Raw genomic sequence first — 19,249 nt, forward strand, 5'->3', positions numbered from 1 at the left:
GGCAAGTGCAAGGTCCTGAGTTTGATCCCTGGTACCAGAAAGAAAAAAAGTTAAAAATCACTAAGAATCCAACACAGGTAGTAAAGAGAGTTAAACTACATCCCCCTCCCCAAATGAAGGAAGCCATAAAAACAGTCAGAACAGAAGTAAAACAAACAACAGTAATCAACAATAGAAACTAAAGACAGCTCTTTGAAAAGTCAACCCTCCTCAAAAGAAAAGTCAAACCAAGTACACTAAAATAAGATCTAACAATTAGGGAAAAGGAGCACAATAATAGAAATGTAGAAGATAAGGTTGGACATGTTGGTGCACACCTACAATCCCAGCAATCCAGAGGGTGAGGCAGGAGGATTTTCACAAGATTGAGGCCAGCCTGAGCTACATAGTGATTTCAAGGCCAGCCTGAACTACTACGTAGCAAGCCCCCTGTGCCCCCCAAAAGGAGAAATTCTGTTATTGATGGGCATGGTGGCACAGGCTTGTAATCCCTGCACTTGGAAGCCTGAGGCAAGAGGATTGCCATGAGTTCAAGGTCAGCCTGAATTACATAGTGATTATACCATGTCTCCAAAAGCAAATAAACAAAAATCTTTTATTTTTATTTTTTGGTGCTAGGGATCCAACTTGGGACCTTGCGCTTGCAAGGCAGGTGGCAGAACCACTGAGCTAAATCCCTGGCCAAACAAAAATCTTTATGGAGAGGCAAGATTAAGGAATTTTTTTCCACAGAAATATCTAGTTGTTCCATTTTTTTTTCCTTTTTGTGGTACTGGGAATTAAATCCAGAGCCTTCGCACTGAGCTGCATCCCCAACCCTTGTTTATTTTTTAATTGTGCGACAAGATCTCACTAAGTTGCCCAGGCTGGGCTCAAACTTGCTGTTCTGCCTCAGCTTCTCAGAGTGCTGATTGCACCATACATGCCTATTTGTTAAAAGACAATCCTTTACTCATTGAATTACTTGGCACCTCTGTCAAAAATCAGTTGATTACTATTGTGAAGACCTATTTCTAGAGAGAAAAGAGCAGTGGTGATGAACCTGTGGCAGGCATGCCACAGCGAGCAGGCATAGCCCTGTCTGTCGGCACATGAGCCAAGTCATCCCAGCAGCCAAGCATTGGATAACAGTTGTTTTTTCTATGCTAAAACCTCAGTTCTCAGGTTTAATTGCAGCATTGGCACTTTGCAATAAATAAATGGGTTTTGGGTTGCAGTTGGGGCACTAAGTCTCTAAAATGTTGGCATCACTGGAAAGAGCTTAGAAACTATGTTAATACCACAATGTTTTCAATATTACATACCAGTGCCACATACTGTAACTTGTAGTAATCTTTAAATCAGGTAGAGTAAGTACTCTGTACTTTACTTTTTTTGTTTTTTCTTTTGCCTTTCAAATTGCTTTGGGTATTCTAGATCTCCTGTATTTTCATTAAAAATGTAGAATCGGCTTGACTGAGTGCATTGAATCAGGTAAATTTGGGGGAGAACTGTCCTCTTATCAATGTTGAGTTTTATGCTCCATGAACATTATATATCTCTCAATTTTTTTTAGGTCTTATGTTAATTTCCCTCAATGTTTTATAGTTTTCAGTGTACAAATTTGCCATATACTGTTTTTTCTTTTCTTTCTTATTTTTTTTTTTGAGACAGGGTCTCACTATGTAGTCCAGGCTCGCCTTGAACTCACTATGTAGCCCAGGCTGGCCTTGAACTTGAGGGAATCCTCCTGCCTCAGCATCCTGAGTGCTGGTAATATAGACAGGCACCACCATACCCAGCTGCTCTATATATTTTTTAAAATTATCTCTAGGTATTTTTCATGAGGTGTAAATAGTAATGTATTTGTTTGTTTTTTTGGTATGGGGGATTGAACTCTGGTCTTTGCGCTTGCAAGACAGGCGGTGGAACCACTGAGCTAAATCCTCCGCCATAGTAATGTATTTGAAAACAGTATGGTTATCTTCATAGAAAATCCAAACTCTTTTACAGATAAATGATTAAAGTGTTATGAGAAATCAGTAGTATTGCTGTATGTAGAAATCAATGTATAAAGCTAATATATGTTAATATAACAATTAGTTTAATTATAAAAAAGGTTATAATTTATGTCAACAAATTAATTATGGTGGGGGTGTGGCTCAGTGGTAGAGCACTTGCTTAGCATGTATAAAACCATAAGTCTGATCTCCACCACTACCAAAAATAAAGTACCTAGAAATAAACTTAACAGACAATGGATAAGAATAAAGGTCCAAGATCAAAACAAGGCGCTTCCCCCATGAGATATGCAGATTTGCCACAGAGTACAGTGTAAATAAGGTGGTACACCATTGGTGCACCAATAGATCAGTGAACAAAACTGTAGAGTCCAAACATGACCTGTGTGCATATGGAAACGTACAGTGACCAACAGCAGAGAAAATATAGGTCCAGTTCACTAAATGGTGATATGACAATTGGCTACCCATAAGAAAAAAGATAGAAATTAGATTTCTACCTCACAGAGTATACAATAATAAATTCTTAATAAACAGTGAAATGTGAAGAAAGCAAAATTTTAAAACTGTTAGAAGAAGGGCCGGGGATTTAGCGCAGTGGCACAGTGCCTGCCTTGCAAGCACAAGGTCCTGAATTGGATCCCCGGAACAACAACAAAAAATTGTTAGAAGAAAAAAAAGCCCAAGATTAAGGATGGATTATTTAAGACAGAAATTCAAACCGTAAAAGAAAAGGTTGATAGATTTGACTATAGCAAATTTTAAAATGTCATTATTAAAATATGAAGACAAGTCATAGATGTGGGTAGCTGCAATCTATTTAGGCAAATAAAGGCTTACTCTCCAAATTAGTACAGAACTCCTAAAAATCTGTAATAGAAACAATCCAACTAAAAATTTGGCAAAGAATGCCAGCAAGCAAATTTCACTAGAAGAAATCCAACAGCCAATCACTTGAAGGTACTCAGCTCTGGCAGACAGAAATTAAAACCATAATAAAAGAAGTTCAGGGCTGGGGATATAACTCAGTGGCACTGCATCTGCCTGGCAAGCACAAGGTCCTGAGTTCAATCCCTATACCAAAAAAAATTAATTAATTAAAAAATAAAAATTAAAAAAGTTCAGTTTTGTACCCATTAGATTATCAGAAATTAATAAAGCTGATAGTAGCACCTAGGAAAATGTGAACTTGAGGTGGTGGAAGTACAAATGCTTACAACCATTTTAAAGAACAATTTAAAAATTCCTGGTAAGCAGAAACCACATACTCTTGATAACCAGAAATTCACTTCTAGACTTCTACATTAAAGCATACTTGGGCAGATACAAGAAAACCTATTCACCACCAGTCACTAATAGTATATGTGCTGCCGAAGTGAGCACCACCAGTCACTAATAGTGAAAATGTAATAAAAACCAACTGACCTTTAGAAGGGAAATGGATAATGTGACAACATAGTCATATAGTAAAATATTATATATAGATTAGTAAAAATGAATAAATGAGCTATTTATATACGCATGAAAAACTGCAAAATATATTGACTACAAACAATTGGAAAAGGTATGATATTTATGTAGAATTTACAACATAAAGTAGCAATTTATCCTAGTTTTGTTATATATACATGTCTAAGATACACACATAATCTAGGAATTCCTGTGGGGAAGGTGGGAAGAGATGGGGTGGAGCTTTAGGCATGCCTAAAATACATTCCTAACTTCTTTGAAAAGGATCTGAAACAGCTATGAGAAACCATTACCAAGTATTTAATCCTGGTGAGAGGTATATACTTGTCTATTTGTATTCTATGCTTTTCCTAGTTGCAGGGTTCATGTTTTGAAAACTTAACAGCAAAATGAAAAACTAGCAAATGCTCCCACTGTTAAAAGACACACTGTATACTGAGAATCGATTTGTTGCAGACCAGCCACGTGCATGGAGCTGGTAGCCTTGCACATATTCTGATTAGTGATTGCTGGTCAGCCAGTGGCACTGTAACTTCCTCCCACTTTTAATCAGATTATCTCAGATAATAGGAGATATTGAGATGCAAATGATACTTTTTTTTTTTTGTGGTACTGGGATCGAACTCGGGACCTTGTGCTTTCGAGGCAGGCAGCGGACCCACTGAGCTAAATCCCCGGCCCAATAATACATTTTTGAATATTGTACCTTTTCATAATTTCCCTGGCAACTGATCTTTAGCTCTAGGTGGAAAAACATTCAATCACTAAACATCCCACCTATTCAACTTCCTCCTTTTCTCATCAATCCCACATTAGTTTTTTACAATGCAAAAGAATCATTCACCAGTGATTACAATATTCCATATAGTAGATTACATTATTTTGTACTTTAAGGTATGGAAACTGAGTTTAAAAACTGTGGAAGTCCAGGTGTGAAGTAATTGTCATAATTACATGTGTATACTACTTTGTGAAGAAATGTCAGTATTATATATATAGATAGTTTTATGGACAAAGCAGCTTTGACCCTTGAGTTTGGTCAAGTCAAAAATGAAAGAAGGAATGGCTGTTGTATTGTATGCATAGTTTCCATCTGTGTCTGGTAGCAGTGTCTGCCTTGTGTTTTGCATTCAGATCTTGCTATCCACACAAACATCATACAGCCAGAGAGTAACTTGGGATCATAGTACTGGTCTAGTGTTGTCCTTTTGGACACATCTGCCACTGGCCAGCCTCCAAATTCCCACACACAGAACTCTGGGAAGAGATTAGCTTGGGGGAGTTTATTGTAAGGTCTCTAAAGTCACTAACTATATTATTAAAAAAGGAAAAAAATGAGAGAAGGGATATTTTCCTTCCTAAGAACTATTTTTTTTCTCTTTTTTTTGTACCAGGGATTGAACTCAGGACTCAGAACGTATGCTTGCGAGGCAGGCGGCAGAACCACTGAGCTAAATCCCCGGCCCCTAAGAACTATTTTTGAAGGCACCCCGTGAGGATAGCTGTTGATTAGCTTTTAAGAGGATGACAGATTTTTTTTTTTCCTGTTTTGTTCACAAAGCATTTTGGAAAATTAGAATTTTGTTTTATTCTAGACATCTTGACTTTACAGGTCACTACAGGATGCCTCAGCTAATAAGGAACAGTCTTCCAAAACTGAGAGTGAATTAACACATTGCCTGTCTGAGTTCTACCAGAGAAAATCTCGGGAAGAATCTACTGTAGCTAACCAAGAAGACAGCAAAAAGAAACGTAAGCGCATAGAATGGCTGTTTCTTAGGGCAGTCTTTTGAAACTACATTTTAAAAGATTGACATTCCCTGAAATGAGGTTAAAACGGTAACTAAATAAATAAGGCCAAATTCTTATATTTCAGATTTGAAAATAATCATAAATCCATGGTGATTAAAATAAAAAATCACCCATAGTCCTTCCTACTAAATTACCTTCATTTTTAATTGTAGTAGAAATTTAAATACAACTTCATATTCTACTTATAAATATTTGTTCATCTGCTTCTTTGCCTTTTTTCCTACTTCATTGTTTAACAAAATTTATAAATTCTTATGTGGAACATTTAGATTGTTTTTAGTTTTTCTCATTATAAATAATACTACAATATACATCACACAGGGGCTGGGGATTTAGCTCAGTGGTTCTGCCACCTGGCTCACAAGCAGAAAGTCCCTAGTTCAATCCCTGGTTACCCCCCCCCAAATATATATATATATATACACATCACACATATAATTTGCTGTTTGAGTGCTTCCCTTAGCAGAAGTTTCTAAGAACAGTTTACTGTGATAAAGAATATGAAAACTGGCTCTTGATGCAGACTGCTAAATTGTCTTTTAGAAAAGTTTCATCATAACCTTGTTGCCTTCATCTAATCACCTGTAATTGTTCAGTTTCTTAATATCAATTATAAGGACTCTTTCTAACCTGTGTTTTGGGTAGAAAAAGATGCAAGAACTACCTAATCCCGATCATTTTGAAGGGGTACACTTCATTGTTCTTTCATGGTAACTGAATTAAAGTAGTTCTTGATTCCACAGAAGGGAGAGTTAGTTGACATTTCTTCCCTGCTGTCATTTTGGCAGGAGGCATCCCTCGCACTCCAGTGAGGCAGAAGATGAATACCATGTGCCGTTCCCTAAAGATGTTGAATGTTGCAAGGCTGAATGTAAAGGCTCAGAAGTTACACCCAGATGGCAGCCCTGATGTGGCTGGGGAGAAAGTGATCCAAAAGACAGTCAGTGGAAGAACAACAGATAAACTGGAAGACAGAGGAAGATCATTAAGAAGCTCTAAACCAAAAGGTAGTCCTCCATTCCAAAGCATTTTGGTTTGTTTGTTTATTTAAAACTTTGTGGGTAGTTGGTACATGTACATGACACATCTTAATTCTTTTTACATCTCTTTCCCCTTCTCCCCTCTCCCTTCCCTTTTGCAAAAGGTCTATCTCCCTATTTCCTATTACCTATCTTTTATTTTGCTCTTTGATTTTACTTATACTACTTTGGGTTTCTCATATAAGAGAAACCATATGATATTTAGGCTTGTGTGTCTGATTTATTTCACTTAACATTATGGACTCACAGTGCATCCATTTTCCTACAAATGACTCAAATTTATCCTTTAAAGCAGAGTAGTATTCCATTGTGTATAAGTGTCACATTTTCTTTATCCATTCATCCGTTGATGGACATATAGGTTGCTTCCAAGATTTAACTGGTATGAATTGTGCTTCTGTAAACATGAGTATGCATGTATCATTGTAATATGATAACTTTAATTCATTCAGGAAGATAATAGGGGAATAGGTAGGTCGAATCAATTTGTTTTAAGTTTTTGGAGGAATCTTCATAGTGATTTCTGTAGTGGTTGTACTAGTTTACATTCCCACAAACAGTGTAGAAGGGGTCTTTCCCCAACCCCAGAGCCTCATCAGCATTTGTTATTATTCCATTTCTTGATGACACCCATGGAATTTGAGTATTGTTTTACTCTGGATTACTCTAATGACCAGCAGTGTTGAACAGTTTTTCATGTATCTATTGGCCATTTGCACTTCTAAGAAGTTTCTATTCATTTCAGTTGCCCATTTTTTGATTGGGTCTTTTATTGGGGGGGGGGGTCCTAATATTTTTGAGTTCTTTATATATTGTAGGTATTTATCCTCTGTCTAAGATGCAGCTGGCAAAATTTTTTTGCCATTCTATACGTTGTCTCCTTACTCTGTTGCTTGCTTCCTTTGCTGTGCAGAAACCTTTTAATTTGATATGTTCCCATTTGTTGATTCTTGATGTTATTCTTTTGTGCATATGGGGTTCTGTTCAGAAAGTACTTGCCTATGCCTCATCTCCCAGCAGGTTAAGGGTTTCTTCTGTTTTAATATTTAAATCTTGGAACCATTTTGATTTTAATTTAGTACATGGTGAGAGATATGGGTCTAGCTTCAATCTTCTACATGTAGGTAGCCAGTTTTCCCAGCACTATTTGTTAGAGAGGCTAACTTTCCTCCAGTGTATGTTTTTTGGTCCCTTTGTCAAATAATCAGGTGGCTGAATTGTCCGGGGTTGTTTCTGTGTTGTTTTTCTATTCTGTTCCATTGGTTCACGTGTTGGTGAACCCACCGAGAAAGAAATTTTTAAAAATACCATTCACAATAATATCAACAAAAATTAAATACTTAGGAATTAACCTAACCAAGGAAATGAAAGGCATCTACAATGAAAACTACAGTACTCTGAAAAAGGAGATCAAAGAGGAAAAACGGAAAGGCATTTCCTGTTCCTGGATAGGCAGGACCAACACTGACAGAATGGCCAGATTCCCAAAACTGACATGTAGGTTTAATGCAATCCCAATCAGAATACCAACATGGGCCGGGGATTTAGCTCAGTGGTTTCACCGCCTGCTGCCCAAGTACAAGGACCCGAGTTCGATCCCCGGTACCAAAAAAAAAAGAATACCAACAACATTACTTGCAGAGATTTCTTTAAACTGGTCACTTTTGAAAATATGGAATGGGGATAGGAAAAAAAAGAAATGGTAAATATTCAATAAAATAAAGGAACTTGTACCCTGAGAAGCTACTTAAAGAAACTATAGACTGATTGTTATATTCACATTTACTAAAAAGATTTTCTTTGTAATCCCTGCACTCTGGGAAGTTGAAGTAGGAGGGTCACAAGTTCCAGCCCAGCCTGAGCAACTTAGTGAGAGCCTGTCACAAAATTAAATAAATAAATAAATAAATTGGGCTGGATTTGGCATGGTGGTGCGTACTTGTAATTCCAGCACTTGGGAGGCTGAGGCAGGAGAATTGCCACAAGTTCAAGGCCACCCTGGGCTACATAATGAGTTCAAGGACAGCCTGAATATGAAGCAAGACCCTGTCTAAAAAAAAATATATATATATATATCTACACATATACATGTATATTACCAATAATCATAACAATTATAAACTTATTTCAGGGCCAGGGATTTAGCTCAGTGGCACGGCACCTGCCTTGTAAGCACAATGTCCTAAATTTGATCCCCGGTACCAAAAAAAAAACAAAACAAAAAACTTATTTAGAAGAAATATCTGATTGAATTTTTAAAGCTGGTATATCTATTAATACTAAGCAACATAAATTTCACGGTACAAAGTCATTAGGAATAAATAAATTTATTGCTCATTGACAAAAGACAGTCACAAGATAAGCAATTATGAACTCATATCAATAACAAAAAAGGCTCAAAAATATATGATGCAACTGTACCTGCCTTGAAAGTGCAAGATTCTGAATTCAATCCCTGGTACCCCCCCCCCCAAAATGCAAAAATTGGCAGAACCACAAAGGAATTTTTTTTTTTTTGTACTGGGGATCAAACTCGGGACCTTGCACTTGTGAGGCAGACGGCAGAACCACTGAGCTAAATCCCTGGCCCTACAAAGGAATTTTGACAACTCTAAATGATAGAAGGTTAATGCAGTCATCTCAGTTACAGACGGGTCTATTGTAGCAGAACAGAATTACTAAGGATGTTGAATATTCAAAATGTGTAGAAATAGGAAATTCGTAGAAATAAATCATTTGTGATCCAATTATTCATTCTTGCCTTCTCCCTAATCCCTGGAAACCACTTTTTACCATCTCCTTAGTTTTTCCTTTTCCACAGTATGATACAGTTGGAATCATAAACAGCAGTAACTTGCCACAACAAAACCTAGTCAGATATCCCCTCGGAGGCAAGATCTTCCCCCAGTTGACAACCATTGGCTTACATAACTTGAATGTGGTAATTAATTTTAGGGGTTTTTTTTCACAGATTTTAAAACTGAGGAGGAGCTACTGTCCTACATACATGAAAATTACCAAAAGGCTGTGGCCACAGGGGAAGTCACTTTATATTCATGTGCTCAGAACATGATCTCAACTATTAAAGTGTTCCTAAAATTGAAAGGCGCCAAGGAAGTAGAAGTAAGAAAGTCTGAGTGTTATTAATAGATGCAGTGGTTGCTTGGTTGGTGGTGGGTTTGTTCACATGTCTTGGAAAGTGTCTGTTGTGCTGTCCATGAGCCAAATATGGATAGATGAGCACGGGAGGAGTGCAATTCCAGCTCTTAGAAGATGGGCAAGAAATGGGTGAGTGGGGATAATTACATGTATCTCACCTAGTGAAAGACCTGTCCTCTGTCCTCATCTGAACTGCATGGTAGCTGCACAAATCAAGCCATTAGTTTTTTGTTTTTTGTCTTGTACCAGGGATCGATCTTAGGTCCTTGCACTTGCAAGGCAGGCAGCGGAACCACTGAGCTAAATCCCCAGCCCAAGCTATTGGTTTTTAACCCTCATTGCTTTTTTTTTCTTTTTTTTAACAGCTTGAGTTGGGACTTGGTCATCTATAATTTTTAAAACTCCCTAGATGCTATGCCTGGCAGTGCTGTAAACCACTATTGTAGACCAAGATTTCATTATTTTTGTTCATGTTTATTGGCAAAAGCAGGGGTCCTTCTAAAGTAAACAGGAGTTGTTTATAATACTTACACTTCTCTATCTCCATTTTGTGAAACATTCCTTTTAGGACAGTTCAGCTTGCAGGTTGCCATGTCCATGTCCACATGCTCACAAATCCTTTTTGACCATGTTCTTTTTAGCGATATTAAAAAATGATATTCATTTCACTACTCTTTTTTTTTGGTACCGGGGATTGAACTTGGGTCCTTGCACCTGCGCAGCAGGCCGCGAAAGCACTGAGCTAAATCCCTGGCCCTCATTTCACTATTTTTCATTCAAATGAAGGAAAAGGGAAATTTGTAAGGGGGTATATGTTCTTTCTTAGGGCATTAGTCAGCTGTGAAAGAAATTAGAAATAATGATAAGTAACTTAGTATCCTGCTATATAATAATTGTGTATTTTTAGGTGAACTGCCTGAATCACATAAAAAGTAACCTCTTAAAAGCTAGCAAAAATCTTCGACAGAATCTAGGAAAAAAACTGGATAAGGAAGACAAAGTCAGAGAGTAAGTAACTTTCTTCTACTTAATTTTAAAATTTTACTCTAAAACAAAGCTGTAACATTTGTTGGAATCTATTTAAGATTGCCAGTTGCTTGGAGATCCTTCTGTAGCTGATGGTTTAAGATGTCCTAATATGTCACTTGTTACCTAACAAGACATCAGTGTTTGCAGAAAGCGATGACTCTTCTTCCTGATCTTTTATTTCTTATATAAAATATCTGTGCTGAAAGAAGGGTTTCAGTTAGTGGGCAGTCAACATAGACATGACCGAGTCTGTTTGTCTCTCAAGTTGCCAGCTTCAGGTGTTTCTTCGTCTGGAGATGTGTCTACAGTGCCCTTCCATACTAGAAAACCCAGAGGAGATGGAGCAAGTAGTGGAAGAGGCAAGTATATGTACTCAGTGCCATTGGGAATGGACCCCTGTGCTTTCAGTGGCCTTGCAGAGGGCACATGGTAGTTTTCTAAAATCTCTTTCAGGTGACAGCTTTGCTTCGCATAGTGTGTCTAACTGAGGATTCAGCATACCTAGCAAATTTTCTGGAAGAGATTTTGAAATTGTAAGTCTGGTGGCTACTCACACTAAAGTTGTCTTACCAAGAAGTACACATGATGTTATCTGAAGTTATGGGACTGTGAGAACCATTTCTCATGCTGGTTGAAGAGGAACAGAGATATGAGTTGGTGACTGTTCCATACCTAACCAATCTTCTCCACAGGTACATTGACTCCATCCCAGAGACACTTGGGAAGCTTTACAACAGCCTTGGGTTTGAGATTCCTCAGAAGCTGGCTGGCATCCTTCCCACAGACTTTTTTAGTGATGACTCCATGACTCAAGAGAGTAAATCCCCACTTCTTTCCGTGCCTCTTCCATCAAGTGCTCACAGATCAGTTTCAGGCAGCACTGAAGCTGACCAGCTGGAGGAGCTCCGGACCAGATCAGCCAAGAAGAGGAGGTGAGCACACAGGGCATGGAAGATATCATTTGCACTGTTAGTCATACGGTTCAAAGGGCGAGTTTAAACATAGTCTACTGTCTTCATCCATGTAACTGAATTAAGTCACCCTTAAGTCTGAATCACAGAAACCAACTATCCAAGTTCCTGCCGAGCAGCATCTGCCACTATTACCGTGGGAATATAGTGCTTATTTTGTAGTTCACAAAGCCCTTCTTTACAGTCCACATGGGGTCTCTAGGAACTAGGAGGCTTTTATGAAATAAGCCTTGTGTTTTGGCTCACTTTTCCAATTTTCCTTGATGCTTTTCATTGCTTTTAACTAGTTGAATTTATAGTAGTTATTTTTGAAAATTCTAGTGTTAACTCATTTTGATATAAATCCAGGCCAGTACCTAGACAACTGATTTTTTTTTTTTTTTTTTTTGAGGCAGGGTCTCTCCCTTTGTAGTTCAGGCTGGCCCTGAACTCACTTTGTAGCCCAGGCTGGCCTCAAACTCACAGTGAGCCTCCTGCCTCAGCCTCCTGAGTGCTGGGATTATAGGCATGTGCCACCACGCCCGGCAAGACAATTGACTTTTATTTAAATAAGGTTTTATGGGCCGGGGATTTAGCTCAATGGTGCCACTGCCTGCCTTGCAAGCACAGGGTCCTGAGTTCAATCTCTGGTATACATAAATTTAAAAAATAAGGTTTTATTTTAGACCCTGGTTCCATTCAAATTTAACTACATGTACTTCTATCTGGTATGTCTTGACTAGTTTCTTTCTATTTTTAAAAGGAAAAATGCACTAATAAGACATAAAAGCCTTGCAGAAGTTTCACAGAATCTTCGACAAATTGAAATTCCCAAAGTATCCAAGAGAGCTACAAAAAATGTAAGTATTCTCAAATAGGAAATGGCACCAACCTAAGTTAGTCCTTCCAGCTTGAGTTGATGCTATTAATAAGAATGAAAAGCTGTCTCTCACTTTTAGAAAATGGACATTGAAATGGATATGGAATTGGATACAGAAATAGTACAGGTTGAGGAAGCTCCCCCGCCTCCATCCCAGGCTCCTAGGGCAGTGAAGCTCAGCCAGTCCCAGCACCCAGAAGGAAGCTCCCTGCCTGTATCCCAGGCTCCTAGGGCCAAGAAGCTGAGCCGGTCCCAGCACCCGGAAGGAAGCTCCCCCGCTGCCATCCCAAGCTCCTAGGGCAGAGAAGGTGAGCCTCGTGGGTGCCAGAAGCACCCTACCCCCACCCCTGTGGAAATAAGACACATAAACAAGCCTCAAAAACAGACTTCGAGATCACCTACAGCAACCCCAAAGGGAAATGAGATGGAACACTCTGATACTCAACCACCTGGACTCTCTGAACTGGCAACAAAAGAGGATCTGGGAAAAATGAAATCAGAAATAATTACTCAGATAACAGCAAAGATTTTGCTCATGGTGCAAGACATGATTAATAAATCTAGAGAGGACACAGATAAAAACATAGAGGATCTGAGGAACATGATGGAATCCCAACATAGGAAACAAATGAAATCCATAAAACACATACAAACAGATTTCCAAGAGATTAAAAACTCCATCAAAAGTCTGCGCAGCAGAATGAACCAATGTGAGGATAGAATTTCACATATAGAAGATAAGATTGCAATTAGGAGGAAAAGAAAAATTGCTTTAAAATTGTAAGGGAACATGAGAAATCAATCCAGCAGCTGCTAGACAATGCAAAGAAGAATAACATAAGACTGACTGGAGTCAATGAAGAAAGAGGAGAGAGTGCAGGTGACATAAAAAAACTGTTCACAGAAGTGATGGCAGAAAACTTCCCAAGAAGGGGAAAAGAACTTGACATACAGATAAGTGAGGCATATAGGACTCCAGCTAGCCTTGATCAAAAAAAATCTACACATAGGCATATAATAGTTAGGATTCCAGAAATCCAACAGAAGAACAAAAGTCTACAAGCAGTGAGAGAAAAGAAACAAATCACATACAAAGGAAAGCCCATCAGAATCACAGCAGACTTCTCAGTGCAAACCCTTAAGGCAAGAAGAGCTTGGAGTGATGTATTCCAAGCCCTAAAGGAAAACAGCCTCCAACCCAGATTGATGTACCCTGCAAAACTATCTTTCAAAATTGATGGAGAAATAAGATATTTTCATGATAAAGAACACCTCAGGAACTTCATGAATACCAAACCGGCACTCCAAAAAATTTTAGACAATACCCTAGGAAAAGACAGTGAGGATCACAACCCCAGGAAACCCAGCAGAATGAATCCACTGGGCGTGACAAATTAAATGCAAAGGGGGAGAATCCAACAGAAAGAAAAAGTCATGACAAGGCTTTTAAAACTTTTGACTTCATCTCCCTAATGAGTGTATAATTCAATGTTATTATTGTACTGATTAGTATTTTTCTGATTCTAGAGTTGCACACCATTCCTTGTGCTATACTGGCTATTTATCATCTTATGTCTACTTTTTAATTGGGTTGTCTATTAATGAGCTCTAAGAATTCTTTATATATTCTGCTCATAGGTTGTATGCATTGTAAATATGGTCTGTTTAAGGTCTACTTTTCATTTTAATGATGTCATTTAAAGTTCTAAATTTTGATGGAATCTCATTTATCAATTTTTTTCTTTTATGCGTCTTGTTTTTTGTATCCTAGGTAGTTCTTGCCTACCCTGAATTCATAAATATTTTCCCTTATAATTTCTTCTTAAAGTTTTCTACTTTTAGGCTTTCTTATTTAGGTTCACAGATCCCTTCAAGTTATTTTCATGTATGGAAAAAAAGGGTTGAGGTTAATTTTTTTTTTTTTTTTTTTTTTTTTTTTGGTACCGGGGATTGAACTCGGGTCCTTGAGCTTGGGAGGCAGGCGCTGGAACCACTGAGCTAAATCCCCAGCCCTGAGGTTAATTTTTTATATACAGATACCAGGTGTTCTAGTGCCGTTTGCTGAAGACACTATCTCTTCCTCGGCTCTTGAATCGAGTTTATATTCTATAAAATGCTAATGTTAAATAATCTTTCAAAACTCAGTGGGCCATATATGTGTGGTTGTATTTCTAGATTCTGTGTTTTATTCAAATGATCTATATGTCTTTCCTTACACCAACACTGCCTTGATTACTGTAGCTTTAGAAGAAGTCTTAAAATTGGGTGCTAAACGTCTTCTAACACTGTTTTTGTTTTTGTTTTTGGCTTTTCTAGGTCCTTTGTACTCCTACAAAACTTTTAAATTTCAATATCCAGTTCTTCATTTATAGCAAGTATACCCAGACCTGAATTTTTATATATACCTTGTGTTTTCTAATCCTGCTAAATTCAAGTACAAGTTCTAGGGGCTCCTAGAGATTTCTCAGTATTTTCTCTGTAGATGATCATTTCATATACATGCAAAGATTTTGCTTCTGCCGTTCCAATCCTATCCTAGTTGTGTCATTTTATTGCCAGACTATTTTGGTTTAGACCTATGTTTCAAAGTCTAATGGACAGATGAAGAGTAGGCATATATACCCTTGTTCCCCACTTTAGGGGAGAAAGCATTGTATCATCTCCATTCATAGAAGGAGTTTTGTTGGAAGTATGGAGTACATGTCTTTGATCTGTTGAGAAGGTTCTGTTCTACTTCTAGTCTCCTGATAGCTTTTACCATGAACAGCTGTAGAATTTAGTCCAATACTCTTTCTCCAACTAGTGACAGGATCATATGGCTTTCTCCTTTCCTCTGTTAAAATGATGACTTTTGGGGGTGGATCTTCCAATGCTGAACCAACACTGCCATCCCTATAATAAAACCACTTTCTACATACTGCCAGATCTGACTTCTAAGAGTTTGTTTTGTGAAACAAATTTCTATCTATGTTCATACTTTTTTCTTCTATTATCTTTATCCAGTTTTAGGATTAGCACAATGTTGATTTCCCAAAATGAGGGGAGAAGTGTTCCTTCTTTTTTCTGCTTTAAATGTTTGATATAATTTAATTTATCAGTTAAAATGTTTATGAGCCTGCTGTTGTCATATATGTAGGTTTTCAAGCTAGGAATATACTTTCTTTAATAGGTGCTATTCAAATTTTATATTTCCTCCAGAGTTAGTTTCATTAATTTGTCTTCTAAGTTACTTCTTAGAAGTTGTCAAATTTATTTCAAAACAGATTTTTGTAATATGCTTTCTATATCCTTTTAAATTCTGTAAAATCTGTGGTAATGTCTCCTAGATCTTAATATTGTAATTTAAAAAATGTATAACTGATATTGTGTAACAGGAAGAAAAGGTCTAAAAGAGCAGGGGAATTGGGAGGGGTAGGGGAAGGGGGGAAAAAAGGGAAAGGAAAAAATATGAGAAGAGGAAAAAAATGGAAACAAGTTCTTTGCAAATAGGGAAGGGTGGAGGGGGTGAAGGGAGGGCAAGGGAACGGGGAAAAAAATAAGAACCAAGAGACTCATGTAATGGTACAAGATCCCAATGATGAATGTAACTATTTTATACCTAAAATGTACCAATAAAGTTAATGGGGAAAAAAAAAAGAAATAGTGCAGGCTGAACATCCCTTATCTGAAATTTCTGAGACCAGATATCTCAGATTTCAGAGTTTTTTTTGGATTTTGGACTATTTTCATAGAGTGTTGACAAAAATATTTGGATTTTAGCCAGGTTTGACTTCAGAATTTGGATTAGAAATGCTCAGCTGATGTTAAATATTTTTATGAATGTGTATATAAATTTTTTTGGTGTGTATATAAATTTGTTAAAAGATCAACCATTGTACCTAAGAATCTGACACTTACAGGCCGGGGATGTAGCTCAATGGTACCGCTGCCTGCCTTGCAAGCACAAGGTCTCTAGTTCAATCCCTGGCACCACAAAAAAAAAAAAAAAAAAAGCACTTAGAGGTAAAAGTAAGTTAGAAGTGAAAAAATTAGTTAAAAATCTTTAGTGGTCGGGGATGTCACTCAGTGGTTCCACCACCTGCCTCACAAGCGCAACGTCCTGAGTTTGATCCCTGGTACCAAAAAAAAAACAACTTTAGTGTAGGGCCAGGAATGTAGCTCAGTGGTGCTGTACCTGCCTGGCAAGCGCAAGGCCCTGAGTTCAATTCCCAGTACTGGAAAAAAAAAACGTTTAGATAATAAAAATTAATATAGTAGCCATCTGCCATGCCAATAGGACTTGGATTGCCTCCCAGAAAAGTACTTTTCAGTATGTATTTAAAAGGGAAAAAAAGGACAATGGTCAGGAAACCAGCTGGTAACTGGCTTCTCCGTGGCACTAGACATAAGAGTTGAAGTTCTATGTGGGGATGTAGCTCAGTGATATAAAGCTTGCCTCACATGAATAAGACCTTGCATTGGATCCCCAGCACTAGAAGTGAAGGGAAGGGAACTTGAAGTCTTTAAGACCAGATATGCCAAGATTAGGATTTGCTTTTGGTTAATAAAGAATGTTTTTTACTGGGTATGGTGGCTCACTGCGGTAATTAGCACCCAGGATTCTGAGGCAGTTTGATTGACAGTTCAAGGCCAGGCTGGGTTAGGTAGAGAGTTTGAAGCTAGCCTGAGCTAAAATGCTGTCTCAAAAAGAAACAAACCAACAAAAAAAGTTTTTTCATGTCAAGGTCAGTACCATAGATAATGACACTAAAAGAACCAGTTGTTAAGTTTCTGTCAAAAAATCTGAGTCTTCTAAAAGATCAGGAAGCAGTGAGCCTATAGCATAAGTGTAGATACATAATATTTGTCTGTTTAAGTACATTGACGTATATTAATTCCTTTGCATGTATTAATTTCCAAAGAGCACAATGATTTTAACAAGGTTTTACCCCACCCTTGTACCTCCTGGATATACTTCCCTTTCAGTTTAAGACCCAATAGTACTATAAATATTTAAGCCTCTGCAGGCCACTCAGTTCTGTCATACTGATTCAGTCCTGTTGTAGCCAGAAAGCAGCCATAGACACTATGTAAAGAAAGGAGAAGCTGGGGATTTAGCTCATTGGTAAAACACTGTCTAGCAAGCATGAGGCCCTGGGTTAAGTCCTAAGCACCAAAACATTAAAAAAGAAATAGGCACAGCCATGTTTCAGCATTATTTTCAAAATGAGAGGTGACCCAGATTTGATCTGTATACCATAATTTGAAGTTTCTGCTCATGTGTGGTTCTTCATTCTTTTTTTTTTTTTTTTTGGTACCAGGGATTGAACTCAGGTCCCTGCACTTGCGCAGCAGGCAGCGAAACTGCTGAGCTAAATCCCCAGCCCTGGTTCTTCATTCTTCCAATTATAATAACAGTATAATTGAACAAACAAAATCTTGAAAAAACTATCTCCTTGTGCAGAGCACCTGGAGTTTACACTTTTGAATGCTCTACTAAAATAGCAAATTTAGTATGAGTAGCAATTTGATACAGAGATGCTCCTAAAAGTATAGCCACCCTTGAATTCATTTATATGGCTTTTCTCTTATTTTTTAGATATAAAAGATGTACATAATCGTTATTTAAACGTTGAAATCATAAAGTTAATAGAATATTCCTTCACTGTCCATTCTTCAGAAGTAATCACCAATTATTTATTGTACGTAGCCCCAGGCCCTGTTCTGTACATACCAAAAACAATCATCAAAGGTTTATATTTATCAATAATATACCCACATACACAGAAAGAGTAAAAATGATTTAACCTCCCATACTTATCTGGTTTGGTTTTTTTTGTTTTGCTTTGTTTTGTTTTTTGTACCGGGGATCAAACTTGCAAGGCCTTCCACTTACAAGGCAGGTGGCGGAATATCTGGTGTTTTTTTTTAACTGCCCCTTCATCACAGATTTCTTTCTCTGTTAGTATACATAAGTCTTCTTTCTTTATCCTTTTAATGTCTGCATTGGATGAGTGTATAATTAATTGCTTCACTATTTATGGGTATTTATGGTGTTTGCTCTTTTGTATTATTATAGTGCAGTAGGAGTGCCTTTAGAACATCTGCCTATGTGCATTTTACTGTGTGTACTATGGATCTCTAAGTGAAAAGCAAGGACCAAAGGGTTTCATGTGGAAGTTTTTTCTTTTAAATGAATGCATATATAAATTTTCTTATAAGATTTTCTTATTTTTTAGGAGAGCTCTCACCCTGCCCCTCAGCAGCCTGCAGTCCCAGCGAAAGGCACAGCACAAGGTATGCTTTGTTTCCCCAGGGTTTATGCTGATTCACTGGAAGGACAAATTTATTTTGATTGCTTATATTTAAAAAGTGCATTCAATTATAAATTATGGCTCCATATAATTGTTAGTTAACAAAATGTGCCCAAATTCCATGCTTCAGGAGAGTTAGATACTCAAATGGTCTCAAAAATATTGCATTCTACAAAATTGCTGGCCTGAAATCTTTAAAAATGACATTTTCATGAAAACCAAGAGAGAAAAAGAAGAGAAGCAGTAGAGCTGCTTTGGATGAAAAGAGTTGAAGCAAGACCCTAAATGTACTCTATGATCCCTGCTTGGATCTTAAATTTAGGAAGGAAAAAAACTATATTATTGAGACAGAAATTAGAGGAAGGACTGCATGCTGGGAATACTTTGAGAGTGTAATAATGGCATCATGGTTATGTAGGAGAATGTCCTCATTCTTAGGAGATCATGCAGACAAGTAGGCAAAGGGCTGTAAAGGCCACCACTTACTCTCCAGGGTCTGGGGGAAACTACATTGGAGAGAATTAGAGGTAAGAAACAAATATTGGGCTGGGGATTTAGCTCAGTGGTTTCACCACCTGCTGCGCAAGCGCAAGGACCTGAGTTCGATTCCCGGTAC

The 19,249-nt window shown here is 37.7% G+C and overlaps 1 protein-coding gene and 1 non-coding gene across 2 annotated transcripts in view; both read left to right on the forward strand.

The window, feature by feature from the left end:
- Ticrr (TOPBP1 interacting checkpoint and replication regulator) overlaps nt 1–19,249 on the forward strand; it is a 46,697-nt gene that overhangs the window by 12,185 nt on the left and 15,263 nt on the right. Inside the window, exons 6-14 of the mRNA XM_004852766.3 lie at nt 5,083–5,222; nt 6,071–6,289; nt 9,294–9,445; nt 10,389–10,489; nt 10,776–10,869; nt 10,964–11,043; nt 11,203–11,442; nt 12,224–12,320; nt 18,559–18,616. Coding sequence (XP_004852823.1) covers nt 5,083–5,222; nt 6,071–6,289; nt 9,294–9,445; nt 10,389–10,489; nt 10,776–10,869; nt 10,964–11,043; nt 11,203–11,442; nt 12,224–12,320; nt 18,559–18,616 — 1,181 coding nt within the window. The remainder of the gene's footprint in view (nt 1–5,082; nt 5,223–6,070; nt 6,290–9,293; nt 9,446–10,388; nt 10,490–10,775; nt 10,870–10,963; nt 11,044–11,202; nt 11,443–12,223; nt 12,321–18,558; nt 18,617–19,249) is intronic.
- LOC147824882 (small nucleolar RNA SNORA23) lies at nt 4,539–4,723 on the forward strand. Its single transcript, XR_015441866.1, has one exon. It is a non-coding gene; the product is annotated as a small nucleolar RNA SNORA23 (small nucleolar RNA).

Source organism: Heterocephalus glaber, unplaced genomic scaffold (assembly GCF_053883595.1).
Source record: "Heterocephalus glaber isolate CG9 unplaced genomic scaffold, H.glaber_assembly_v1.0 deba00001531, whole genome shotgun sequence".
Classification (NCBI taxonomy): domain Eukaryota; kingdom Metazoa; phylum Chordata; class Mammalia; order Rodentia; family Bathyergidae; genus Heterocephalus; species Heterocephalus glaber.